The following is a 14121-nucleotide window of genomic DNA, read 5'->3' on the forward strand; positions in this document are numbered from 1 at the left end:
CAAGAACGAAATTAAACCCAATATGATATGACCCAAAAATGAATGACTACTTGACCGAAAGTAACTCAGATTTGTTATGCCCCCTCATCCAAATACAAACCAATTCAAATTAATCTAACCCAAATCCAAATAAATGACTCGTTTAATGCTAACTAAAGGAAGTTTATTGCCAAACTTTTCTAACTCAAATATCATGACATTTTGTTCAATACCATTTTGAGTGGAAAATTGAAGTTCAACTATTAAGAGGGTGGAAAGGCTAAACATTACGATTATAGACAAATAATTTTAGCAACGTATCACATTCTAACATATTATGTGAAAATAGCTATCGTCAAACTTTATCCATTAATGATACGTTTAGCTAAATACTGCCGGCTGATCACTCGCTTGAGCAACATTTAATTGTATGGAGTATTTAAGCTATTTTCTCCATTAATTATTTGTTATGTTGCGTTTTATATCGTACTAAGATGGTTTTGTAATGTTACAAGAAAAGCCCACTTTATTTGCGCGTACATGCATCATCTCCTCGCCCATAACAAAAATCTCTACTCAAATTTGATATCTTTTTGTTGTCATGTCTCGTCTCAAACTACCTTTTTTTATTTTTATGCTTAGAATTATCAAATTAAGGTTAGCCTCACACTTTGTCTAAATTCTGAAACTTGGGTCTACTTGACCAAATTGAAGCTTCATTTGTATACTCTACTTGTGTTGTTTGGTTGGAAGATAAATTCCTTGGAAATAGAATATAGAATCTCCTAGGAAGTATTAAAATGAAGGTGTGTTTGATTGGAGGGAAATTAGGTAAACATGGAAAGTAGCAATTTTAAGGGAAATACAAATTCCCACAACCCATGGGAAATTACTCACTAACTCCCCCCCTTGGTGAATTGAATTTCCTAGGAAATACAATTTCCTATAGTGTCAACCAAATAATTTAGCTTATTTCCTAGGAAAATCATAAGGAAAAAATTTCCCATGAAATATAAATTCCCATGGAAAGTTAATTCCCATGTGAACCAAACGAGCACTTATATTTCCTTATTTGATTTATTGCATAGATGCTCATCAATTAGGTTTATGTGATTATTTCAAATATTTGGGATTTTGGTGGTCAATTCGGCATATACTCGTAATATATGAGCCTAATTAAATAATAATTCTACAACATAAGTAAAGTTCTTCAAATAATAGTTAATTTTTAACAAAATAACTATTTTTTATGTGCAAAAATAAATTAAATTCAAAGTAATTTAAAGAGAATATTGTTTTAATCCACTGGAATGCACAATGCACACCACTTACAAGCTAAAATCAAATTAATGAATTTGAAAATGGTATACTTCGTGGTCAAATCCAAACTTGATGCATATCAAACTTTACACTGTAAGCTAGGAACTTGAGCAATTTCAAATGTTCAAATTTCTGTGTATGGTATGTTAAGTCCTAGTCAAAAGTTTGCACATTTGACCAATTTTATTATTGCATCATGATCTTTAAAAATCCCTCGAAAAATAAATGTAAATCATTAGGCTTGAAGAATTCCTTTGTATTAAGAAGATCCACCTACGTTTGATGGTTGATTTGTATTTTTTGTTTTTTAGAGAAGAAGCATAGATATGGAGTACTTTGACTTATTGTAAGGATCATGTAGTTTTAGACTTAGTCCAACCCTTGGGCACACTCTCATGTTTCACGTGTCTAATCCATATGCCACATTACATCCGATCCTACCATATCCAAGGGTGAAGGTAAAGCCTAAAGGGAGCCTCCATGGTCCTTTATATTCTAAAGTTGGTCACAACTTAACATTGTTAATTAAGCTAGTATCACAATATAATAGGTGTCATATGTCTCACAATGGTCAAAGACTCACATTTGCATGTAAAAGGTCTCAGCTTCTCAAAATTAATCTATCTCACCATTGATATTCCTATACATATTTTTTTCATAACACTAAACTATTTTTTCATTAATTTGTATTTTTTAAATCAAACTATTGGTGGGCGGCTAGCATGTTAGGCCTCCAAAATTTTAAATTCTTATTTCGCCCCCGAACATAACCAATGCTTATTAGAATAGTTTAAATTAATATCTGGTGGTGGTAAATCATAAGATTAAATAAAGATACAGATAAATCATACTTATTCAAAATTTTATAAGTCTGCGTAGACTACGCCCAACAGCCTATTATATATTTTTTCAAGAATATATAGTGTCAATTATATTACATGCGAGATTGTTCAATATCAATACTTTGTAAAACATATATAATAATCCGTACAAGACTTGATGACTAATGGACTAAGTTCTTGTTAAAAATTAAATATGATTAAGATTTAACTCCCGTTCGAATCAAATCAATATATTATCGAACATGAAAGATTATGGGACATTAAACATCGATCTCAAGAATGAACATAATAAATTAATTTAATGAAATCGAATCCATTTTATATTTTATGCAGAGTACATGTCAAACTTATACTCTAATGTTATTTTTAACTTAAATTAACTTATCAATCTTCAACCTAAAAGACGTGGCTTATTGGCATGAAGTTGTAACTTACATGGACCGTTGTAAAGAATAGTAGAGATGGTTATTAAGTGGATTGGCATTATTCCTTTGTACAACTAGCTAACTTTGTTCAATTCATATTTCTGTTACTAATAGAAAACTTGATTCTCAAGACAACTGGGGAAAAAAATATTGTAAAAAAGACTTTATTACATGATTCGATTCAAACAGATAGAATACTATAAGAATCAATAAAGTTAGGACTTTTAAAATTTGTTATATATGGAGTATAATATAAAAAAGTCAGGCCACCACCTAATTAATTAACTAACATATAAAGGAAAACTGTACTTATTGTTTTTCTTCCTAGATTGAAGCCGAAGACCACGAATGAAAAGAAATGACCCCTCGTAGCTTAACTGGGTTACGAAACAGTAAAAGAAAAACAATTAATAAATTCTAACTGTCTATAAAAAAGATTTACGTATCTTAAAACTTTTGCCTCATTTAAAAAAAGTCACTAAAATTCGTGTATCATTCAAGGCTTTGTATTCACTTTATTTTACTAAGTTTAAGAAATATAAGTTTAAGTAAGAGTTAATTAGTCTAGATAAGATATATTTATAAAAATTAAGTTTTGAGTAAGTTTTATGAAGGTTTATCCAAGTTTACGCTATAATTAACTTAATAAGTTCAGACTATTTCAATTAAGTTCAAATTAAAAACAATCAAGTGAATATAACGCACCTTAAAACTTCATTTCTCAATTTGAGTGGAGTATTGTCTCTATCAACTATTTTCACTATCTTCTTTCTTTTTTAAATCCGGCCTTAATCAATAATCATCAATGCATGTCCAATTACACTTCCTTCGTATCTAGGAAAAATGAGAATTTTATTTAAGAACGAGGTGAAAGAGTATAACTTCGTAAAGAATTCTTTCTTTATAGAACCAAAAAAAGAAAAACAAAGTGCATGATGAATCACTTGATCCGGTAGGAAAAAAGAAAAACCAATAATGAATAAGCACATATATAAAATTAGAAATTAAGAATGATCAATTGACATAATGACGCTTCTGTGCACTCAAAAGTCATGACATGAATATAAGTGTTTTTGGCCCTTTGATCCCACTATCCGTTACCCCCACTTTCACACCACTACCATTGCTCTAATATTACTGTTACATAAAGAATTAAGATATAAAGCTTCAAATCAAACACTAAACGCATCTTAATGCGTGATCGTCACGCACCTATTACTTTTTTAATTCAATTCTAACTAATTTTATCCATTAATTTTATACTTATTTTATTAATTAATTATTGCTTAATACTCTCTCTAGTGTTGAAAGTCTATTTGCCCCCCTAGATTAATTTGGCGTTTGGATAAAGGAGATATTTGAGAGATTATAAAAAAAAAAAAAATACATGTATGTAAAGTTTTTGTCTTTTTATGAATTATGAGTAGTTATGAAGTGTTTGGCAACTAATTTGATATAGAGTATTAAGGTGCAAATAATTTCTAAGATTGAGTTTAGTTAATGAATATAGAAGACTGATCTATGATAATTAGTTTGTATAATTTGGTAATGGTAATAATTGAACTATTGAATTGTTTTTGTCTAGTTTATATGATATGGTATGACTAATGTAACACTTGCCATGTCTTGTTGTATATTCTAATTTCTAAAGTACTCATTAGTATCACAAAATGATCCACTGAATCCTATTAGTCATTTTCATGTAAACTTTTCATTTATATGTGACTTGAAATATTTTGATCCCACAAATAATTAAAAAAATAACGAGAAAAAGTTATACACAATAACATTATATTTTTACCTATGTAAGGGAAAAAATAGTCCAGTTCACTTCCTATCTATGAGTATGTGATAGTAGTAAAACATAATGTATTGAGTACGATTTAAAGATTTACCGCAACAATACAATATAGACAACCCATATCACACACAAAGTAACACAATCAAGCTAGAACTAGCATATAAGTATGAAAATGAATAAAGATGAGACCATAAAATACAATAAATAAATTTCCTTACAATTATTATCAATACTTTCACTAAACTTACCTTACCTCTTACACCATAGAATAAAACAATATACAATCAACAAATGATTTATCTACATCTTCAAAATCATTAATTAAATTACTTGTAAAAGTTAAAAACTTAAACACAATCACTTTATTTCATTAATTAGTATCTTTAACACGAAACTAACAACAACACTACTATACGTACAATCAATCTATCACGAAACCTAACAATTGTAAATATAGCTAACATAATACGTGGAACCCCAACTACATAAAAAACTCACCCGCCAAAATAAGCGCGTGGATAATTGTCTTATCCACCCGCCAAAACGTCAACCCTATTGTAGGGTCATCTAACATGCGCCAGTGCGCGTAGGATAACACCATATTTTATCACTGACCTGGTGCGCATGATATGATCATATAAATATACCAACAAAGTGGAAATATGACGCCATCATCAACATCAACAGCAATTTAATTATTAATTTCAACAAAGAAAAAAAAAATAAAAATAAAGAAAATTAGGAGAGAGAAAATAACGATGTGTATGTATGTTCATTCGCTTACTTCATCATTCAAAATGATAACTCAAAAATATTACAGTCCTACTATTATTATTATTATTATTATTATGAATCCTCTTCATTTTAAATTCTTCCTAAAACATTATTATATATTATCACTACTTGTCCAATTACATTATAACATCCCACCTATTTCTTATTTTCTTCGTTTACGACAAATCAGTTTTTAAACAATTATTTCGTTAACTACTACGAGTACTCTTCTTTTCTCATTTAAATCTTAAATCCGTTTCATAAAATTCTTCCTACTTTTGCTACTTACTCGTTAATTAATTTAGTTTTAATTTAAAGTTTCGTCTTTGTTATCCTTTATCTGACTTGTAGGAACCACTAAAAGTAAGGAATACATATTTTATGAGACGGAGAGAGTAGAATAGAATACTCGGTTATAATAAACCCAAAAAATAAAATATAATAATGGTGATGGTATCTTTTAAGCTAACCTTGCGTTGGTCTTGTTATTATTAATTCTCTCTCACTTGTCAAAAATTATGGATTCCATTTCTGGGTTTCGTTGGAAGATTCTCCCACATTTATTTCTTCCTAGAATCCAATACTCCTTGTATTTCTCGATGTTCTTGAGATAATTCCAAGTTTCAGGTAATTTGTTACTTCATTTATACATGTTTTATCCTTTAATTTGATAATTATTTTAGTTAGTTAGCTAACTAATAATATGATTCCTTTTTTCTTTTTTAGTTCTTTTTTTTTTTGGGATTTGCTTTTGTCTTATGATTTGATATAGCATACACATAGACTTTAATTTTTGTACTACTTACTTTTATTTTTTTGCTTTTATCTATTGTATTACTACAAATAGAAATACTGCTACTATTAGTATTGTAATTTTCTTTTGCTGTTTTTTAGATTTCTTATCTAAAAATCATAACTTTATGTACTTATTCGCTGTAACGCGAGTTAGAGGTAAAGTTGCGTCCATTTAATTCATCACCTGAAGGTGATGATGGTAAATATCGTTAATATTTATGTTTTTGGGGTCAATTTGATGATATTAAATCAATGGTGAAGTAGAACATCAGGTAGTGGGAATAATCATTGATTCCACCAAGTTATATGAGTACATGTTTGTTCTAAGATGTGATCCTATGGGTCATATTATACTTAATTGGTTAGAAGTTATATTGTTTGATTTTTCGACCTTCTTCGAAAGATTTTTGAGTAATATCACAAGGATTTAGAAATGTTTTGTTTTGTACCCCGTAATTTTGATGTATAATTCTTTATCCTACATCAAATATTGCACCGGCGATTTTATGTATGTGTATCATTATTTTAGGCATGTGAGTTTGATTGCATATATACACATGGAATAATATTGATTTGAAGAGGGTTTAATTTAGAGTTGAAGACCGAAGAACGAATTAAGTGTCTTGTGTTGTGTCTATGTGATGATTTTGATGGTGGTTTTCAAGATTTGAAGGACTTCACTAATGCATGTATGATGTATCTATGGAAGGATTTGCTTTATTCACAAAGACACATACACTAGCTTGATTGGGAATATGTTGGTGTAGTAACTGGTCAATGATCAACTGAGACGCGTAATTTCCGTTAAAGATTGTTGTTCAAGGTGGTTGTTTCATCAGGTGCTCAAGTGGCAATGCAATATATTGTGAACTAAGATTGATGTGATCACGATTGTCAACCAGTGAAAACTTGGTGTTTGTTTTTCGATCAGGATGGATTGAACGGAAAAGAATTGATCACCTAAATTCTGGTCTTGTGGGATAAAGCTTTGATAGTTTAATTTACAGTTTGCATTTTGTGTTATAGTTTGACTAAAATTACATGTGTATTGACTAAAATTACACGTTTATATATCTTAAGAAGAATTTTCAAATTGCTGCATGTGCATGTATTGAGTTAGCAAATAACATGTATTTCTTAATTAACCTGCAGAAATAATGAAGGATATATTTGGAAAAAGTTCTGTGAATAATTTCTACTTACTGTGATGAATTTTCCATTTAAAGTCTGGTATATATTCTCATATTTACTTTGAGCTGATGTAAGGCATGCATTTCAGGTAATGCAGATTTGTTGGGCCGTTGAAGTTGGTTTTAGTAGCTAGAGAAGTTGATAGTCGTTTTTACTTCATATGAACATGAATTCGCCTACTGCTCAATTTTTAGTGTCAAGAAGGATGAATATATACGAGCCTCTTCACCAGATTAGTTCATGGGTAGACAGTTTCAGAGATGATGGCTTTCCAAATGTATCTCCGTCCACTGTTGTAGAAGTAAATGAGAGACTAGACACCTTGGTACAATTTCATCAACATTATTCTTTTCATACTTCAGACATTCTGGCCTATTATTAATCGCATAATGTTCTCCCACAGTTTTTTAACCTTTTGTTTCTTAACTTCACAGTCAGAGGACACTTCATCTCATGGAGGACAGGCACCTTCAAACAGATATGACCAGGAAGCATCTAAACCTACTGACAAGGTAAAAATAATTACTGTTAGTGTTTTACCAGAGGGCTATTAATTTAAGCTAACATGTTGGCTTCCAAGATTTTGTTTGTCATAAAACTTGATTTAATGATTCCAATTCTTGTTAATTGCTGTTTTCTTATCCTTGTTTGATCCTGAAGATCTTGAATGTCAACTTTCTTTGTCAAAACAATGCCATGTTCTTTACTTCTTCTACTGACTACCTTGAGAGTTCAATTGCACGCTCCCTTTAGGTACATTACCTTTAAAAAATATAAACTCCTGTTTAAATAACATGGCCAAAAGTCTAGGCTACAAATCAAGTTTGTTTTTGTGATTTTGTTTTAAAAAAAACTGATCTGACATTCCTGATTAACTGGTCTTACTTAAGTATAGAATTCACTATGACGTACATAATTTCTTTACAAGGTATGTGTTCCCTCAGGCCTAACCCCCATTTTATTTGTATTCCCATTCGTGGTTTTTGAACAATTGAACCCCATATATGCAATTGAGTGTTGTTCTATATTGGGGAAAAAGAGCAAAATTACCATCTTCTAAGTCTAGGGAGTCACTTATTCTGTTGCTAATTGGTTTCAAGGTGAAGCCTCACTTAGTCTTTTCCCAAAATTGCTTGCAAACTGTGAATACATGATTCATCTTGTGCTATCAGATGATACCCCATTAGATTATGTGACAGTACTTATGCTGTACACCGTAGTTATATATGTATGTGTTGCCATTCACTGGCCCCTGAGGAGATCATGTATTGGACACTAAAATGAGTGTCTTGCCATACAGACGATTTTGTTGCTAATATGCATTTTCTTCACCAGTCCAGTGAAATTCCTTTGCTTGTCTGCCTTTTTTTAGGTACAAAGACGTCTTGCACAAAATCGTGAGGCTGCTCGCAAAAGTCGTATGCGGAAAAAGGTGGGAAGAGAAGTGTTACAAGTTTAATATATTGTGGTACTTGTTTTCTGCTGATCTAATTCTACTTGGAACTTGTTATTTATAGGTCTATATTCAGCAATTAGAGTTGAGCCGTTCAAAATTGATGCAAATGGAGCAAGAGCTTGAACGAGTGAGACAACAGGTATGATGATAATTCTCATTGCCCATCTTATCTACTAAATGTTTGTTTCCTAAACACTGCATCTTTGATCGAAAAGCTAAAGACATCCTTGAATGGTTGATTCCAGGGTACACTTGTGAGCAGTGGTATTGATCCGCTTCCTTTCTCTGCGACTGTAAATTCAGGTTTGTCTTCCAATATGTCTGCTTCTAGCATTCTTCTTATTAAAATTTTTATCCTTTGTTAAATTGCTAATTCAATTAGTTGTTCGTGTAATATATTGCTGCAAATAAAATTACCATTTTATAAGAATGCACTACTACTTTTGGCTTATTGCTGATTCGATCATTAAAAAAAACTGCTTAGTGGAGAAGGTAAATTAAAACAGATCAGTAACAGTTATATCAACCTTTTATTCTTGAATAGCCTTCTAATTTTGTTGAACTGTAGAAGTGTGTACTGTTTCATAGCTACAGGATATATCAGTTATCTACTTTCAAACAAGATCATTTTAAGTCATTCGAAAGTTGTAACAGTTCCTGTATTATAGCTTTTTGTAAATTGATATTGAGATAAATTTTGAAACTATACTGAGGTAAAGTCAGACAATTAAAGTTCAAAAGTTATTGGGAACTTGTGACTCCATAGTGTGTCTCTTGGTTTCCTATCCCCATTACTAGCTAGATCCTATGCTTTCATCCAGATTTACCAATATTGGTTACTTTTAGTGCATATCTATTAAGCCTACTTTGATAGATTTATACATTCTTTAATGATTGTTTGTTTTTTTCTTGTTAGGGATTGTTGCATTTGAGATGGAGTATGGACATTGGGTTGAAGAGCAGAATAAACAGATTTGTGAACTCAGAAATGCGTTGAATACCCATATAACCGATGTTGAACTCCGGATTCTGGTAGATAGTGGCATGAAGCACTATTTTGATCTTTTTCAATTGAAGGCAGGTGCAGCAAAGGCCGACGTATTCTACCTCATGTCTGGCATGTGGAAAACGTCAACTGAGCGCTTTTTCTTGTGGATTGGGGGGTTCCGTCCATCGGATTTATTAAAGGTGAAGCATTTTCTTTCCATGTTGTACTTCGTATATATTTGTGAAATTTAACAAATTCAGATCACAGCAGTTGACTTTCCTGTCTTCCCTACTTCCCAAGTAAAAAAATAGAGAGATGTGCTAGGCTTGGTCATGTTTTAGGATTGTTTTGTACACGAAAGATGTAATGCTGATTGTTATGGTTAGTCTTCTTCAATATTACGAAATTTGACAATATTTGCTTTCATGACACCTATAGGTACTTGGGCCTCAGCTTGAACCCTTGATAAACCAACAAGTGATGGATGTCTATAACCTCAAACAATCATGTGAGCAAGCAGAAGAGGCACTGTCACAGGGAATGGATAAACTCCAGCAGACTCTGGCAGAAACCGTAGGTACAGATCGATTAGGCGAAGGGATTTACACTTCAGAAATGGCTAACAATGCAATTGAGAAACTTGAAGCTCTTGTGAGCTTTGTAAACCAGGTAATAACTTTATAATTTCATCATAAATTTCCTCCATACCTTTTATTTACAATTTCTTTTCCTGCTCACTGCATTCTGCCTACTTTGGTGGGGAACTAGTACCTACCCTTTTCGCTTCCTGTTCCGACAATGTAGGTAGTTAACCTTTGTGCCTTTGTCCACCAGGCAGACCATCTTCGACGGGAGACTCTACAGCAAATGCATCGGATCCTCACTGTACGTCAAGCAGCTCGAGGTTTATTAGCTCTAGGGGAGTACTTCCAGCGTCTAAGGGCTCTAAGCTCCCTTTGGTGCAGCCGTCCTCGTCAGCCATCTTAGTTTAACCGACAAAGTATCAATTTTTCAGCCCATCAAGGTGCGCTTGCAGCAATATTATTATTGCACTTCATGTATAGCTTGATATATTCTTGAAGAACCGCGCCCTCCCTCAACAGGAAACTTTGTATATAACAGCAGCAATGCAATTGTTTCCGATGCTAGCCCCTGACTTGAAGATTATATTTTTGAAAGTTGGTTTACCCATATGAGTGTGATGTATGTATGTACATGTAAATGATGTAGGCATATTTGTGTACGTCATCAATTTTGTAAATCATTATCTTAGTGCTATCCAATAAATATATGAAGGCAATGTAGTAGCCATACATGGTGCAGTCAACTTAGTGAATCACGGATTCATGGTGCATTGGTGAGGCTTGGTATACTGAAATGATGTTTGATGCAAAAATGTGAAGTATGTAATCATAATGTGGAGATTCAGATGCTCTGAATCTTAGACCTATGCCCTCCCCTATAGGCTGCTGCGGATGGCAGGCAATCCAACACTACTTGGTTTAGAACCAGGTTGTGCCCCAGAGGGGCGGATTCAGGAAACTTTTATTTGGGATAAATGGTCGTTTTTATCAAGCTCGCCTTAGTTAATTTAGTGGGTAGAGCTTGTTCCTCAAGAGCACGATATTATAAGTTCAAGTTTCACTATGAACATTTTAGGGGGCGGGGTTCCTTTACCTGTCTACCCGCCCCGCCTCGCGGTGTATGGGCTTGACTAGAAGGCTGGATAACACCCTAGTAGGGCATGATCCAAGCCTAGTTTCAATACCCCCCACAACAAAAAAAAAAAAAAAAAAAAAAAAAAAAAAAAAAGCAATATTAATAACTTGGTTCAAGGCAAGATATATGGGCTCCTTCTTGGCAATTTTGATCCACCCTGCCCTAAGCCTTCAAGGCTCAAAAGTCCATTTGATATGTGTGGACTGTGGACTTATGTAGGTTCTGCTATGAGTTCTGAGCAAATGTGCTATATCAACATCACTCCATGTATGTGACTCCCAGTTCACAAACCTCTTTGGCATATAGCAAAACCTAGTTCAGTATGTTCGTAACCAATGACACAAAAACCTATCGGTCTATGTATCAAACTTGCCTTAGTGTGAAGGTTAAAGGACCAAAGATTGTCCCTCAGTACCTAAGGTTATAAAATCAAGTTCCATAATGATTGCGTTCAGGGGGTGGAGGTGGATAAAGGACCCTTTAGGCAGTGCTAATAGGGTTGAGTAAAACAATCCGAAAATTCGATTTGCATCCAACCTAATAATTTAGGATGTCTGATTTTTAAAAGTTGAATATCAATTTAAAAGATATATTTTTGATATTCAAATATTGGATAAATCTAATCCTAGAATCCAAATTTTAGATATTGTAATAATTTCTTACAAAATACAAAGTATATAGAAAAAAAAAATCAAAATTAAAAGTATTAATTTGGATATTCGAAACTTTTGGAGTGGATTTATATACCAAGCTATTATAGCAATGACAAGCAATCTAGCACGTATGTATAGCAATGATGGGAGACGGCTAATTGATCCCTTTCTTCCCCACAAATTGTTAGATAATCGTTCATTTGCATCTCAATGATCGAGTTTGTGCACATGACTCCGCCCACTTTATATCATCATCTTAGCCTTTAACAACGTAAACCCCACCAATAAAACAGCTTGTTCATTATTGCATTTGAGTTTGCACCAATCTAAATTATTGCATTTTTTAATTGTTTCTTAAGTACCACGTATTAGGTTAGAGTGTTCTCTCGTTAGCTAATTTTTTTGATTTGACCCTTTTGTTTTATGTTTTTTTATTTGTGGATGATGATGCACTTATTTTATCTTATTATTTTAATATGTGGGGTCTTCGGTGCTTCTCCCTTACTAATTAGAATTTGACAAATATTGGAGATTATTACTCTTGAGAAGAAGTTTTTTTTGAGTCATTTTATTAGAAATGTAGGCCATCTTGTTTGATCAGTGACTTATAAAATTCATTAGAGTAGGAGAAAAAAAAAAAGTGTAAGTTGCGATAAGGAAATTTTGATTGTATCAACTACTTATTTGATACACCTTTCTTTATCACACCGTACTTGATATGGACCTTTTCATTTACTGCCAAACAATTGATAATTTGATTTTGATATTATGAAATGTTCTTCATTTACAGCCAAACAAGTGATAATAATTTGATTTTATGAAGCGCAATTGATCGAAAGAGAAACAAATTCTCCCTATCTTTAAAGTCATATGACAGTGCATTAAGTCTTTAGAAAGTGCGAGTGTTTGTATATACACCAACAACAAAAGCTTCGTCTCAAAATGATTAAGAGTCGGCTAATATGAACCGTCAATATAAATTGTACGGCATATAGATATTAATTTGTATATTTACCAAAAATGTTAATTTGTGTACAAATTTTCCATAGAATTTCCCTTTTAAATGTTTATATCTTAACAATTTTTCATTATTATCCCACAAATGTAATTATGAGAAATAGGACTGAATTTACATATTGCTAAGCATATCCATATGAATACGACCTCAAACTTTTACTATGGTCATAAAGCATTTAAAATGTTATAACTTTTCTCCTCACTAGTCACTAGTCACTAGTCACTAGTCACTAGACACTACACACTAGTAGTAAGCGTACTTCCACTCTTACGTTAAGAAGCTAAGCTTAACTATGCTACTAAACTATATTAATCATTAATTTTGTTCATTAATACGAAGTAACTGCGACTCTATAATATGAGTAATAATTACATGGATGAATAGTATATATAGAGCCTGCATGTAGACCAGTACACTTAAGTATGCATGTGATTAAAGCGCTTTTGTCCAAATGCAGATAGTGAAATGTTGCTAATACTTTAGCCAACCAACTACGACATTCACATTTCACAAATATGAACTAATCCCTATTATCATTCGTCAAAAGCTAAGGGTTACCCTACGATTGGACTTCATTTTATCATCATTTTAGGGTTCAATTAGTACAAGTTAATATATTACTAGGATTAGGGGACGGTTTTATAGAAAGAAAATAAGCTAAGGCGGTATAGCTTGAATTATTGTCCTTTTTTACATACGTACGTTTTGAGATGACAAATTCTAGGTAGTGAGAAATCGTGAAACCCTATATAAAGTATAAACTTCCCAAACAACACATGTAAGTGCCTCACATTGTGATTGAAAAGAACAGAGAGTTCAACACTTTATAAGGCTAAGGGTTACTCCTATCGCCATATGGTTTTGAGATGGAACCTCCTTTGGTACGTCTTGTGAAGTGGACTCTCTAGCTCTCTCTCTTGGTTGCGGGTTTGGCCCAAACCCGTATTTAACACCCTAACTATAGCATTGATCGGCCTAAACCGACTCTAATTTGATATAACGGGACATACAACAACTAAAAAACATATAAAAAACAAGCTCTTAATCTCTTAAATCAAAAAAAGTGTGTGAACCCCGAAAAGCACATAAAATGAACTAGACCTATATATGAAACTAATCTGATTAAAACCAAACATAAACAAATTATAAACACATATATC

General features: G+C 32.5%; 1 protein-coding gene across 1 annotated transcript; it reads left to right on the plus strand.

Annotated features, from left to right (window-relative positions):
• The first annotated feature begins 5377 nt into the window (after window positions 1-5377).
• LOC110717338 (transcription factor TGA4-like) lies at window positions 5378-10967 on the plus strand. Its single transcript, XM_021895998.1, has 9 exons — window positions 5378-5768; window positions 7216-7452; window positions 7562-7639; window positions 8500-8559; window positions 8645-8722; window positions 8829-8886; window positions 9500-9771; window positions 10010-10240; window positions 10406-10967. Exons 2-9 carry the CDS (start codon window positions 7288-7290, stop codon window positions 10556-10558), a joined length of 1095 nt encoding a protein of 364 aa, XP_021751690.1. The 5' UTR covers window positions 5378-5768; window positions 7216-7287; the 3' UTR covers window positions 10559-10967.
• Window positions 10968-14121: the final 3154 nt, after the last annotated feature.

The sequence above is a fragment of the Chenopodium quinoa genome, unplaced genomic scaffold (assembly GCF_001683475.1).
Source record: "Chenopodium quinoa cultivar QQ74 unplaced genomic scaffold, ASM168347v1, whole genome shotgun sequence".
Classification (NCBI taxonomy): Eukaryota; Viridiplantae; Streptophyta; class Magnoliopsida; order Caryophyllales; family Amaranthaceae; genus Chenopodium; species Chenopodium quinoa.

Excerpts from the sequence above, each read along its gene's own strand:
- LOC110717338 (XM_021895998.1), top strand. The coding sequence starts at position 7,288 with ATGAACATGAATTCGCCTACTGCTCAATTTTTAGTGTCAAGAAGGATG. Across the intron at positions 8,560-8,644 it reads AAAGTCGTATGCGGAAAAAG|GTCTATATTCAGCAATTAGA; the intron begins GTGGGAAGAGAA and ends TGTTATTTATAG. Across the intron at positions 10,241-10,405 it reads TTGTGAGCTTTGTAAACCAG|GCAGACCATCTTCGACGGGA; the intron begins GTAATAACTTTA and ends TTTGTCCACCAG.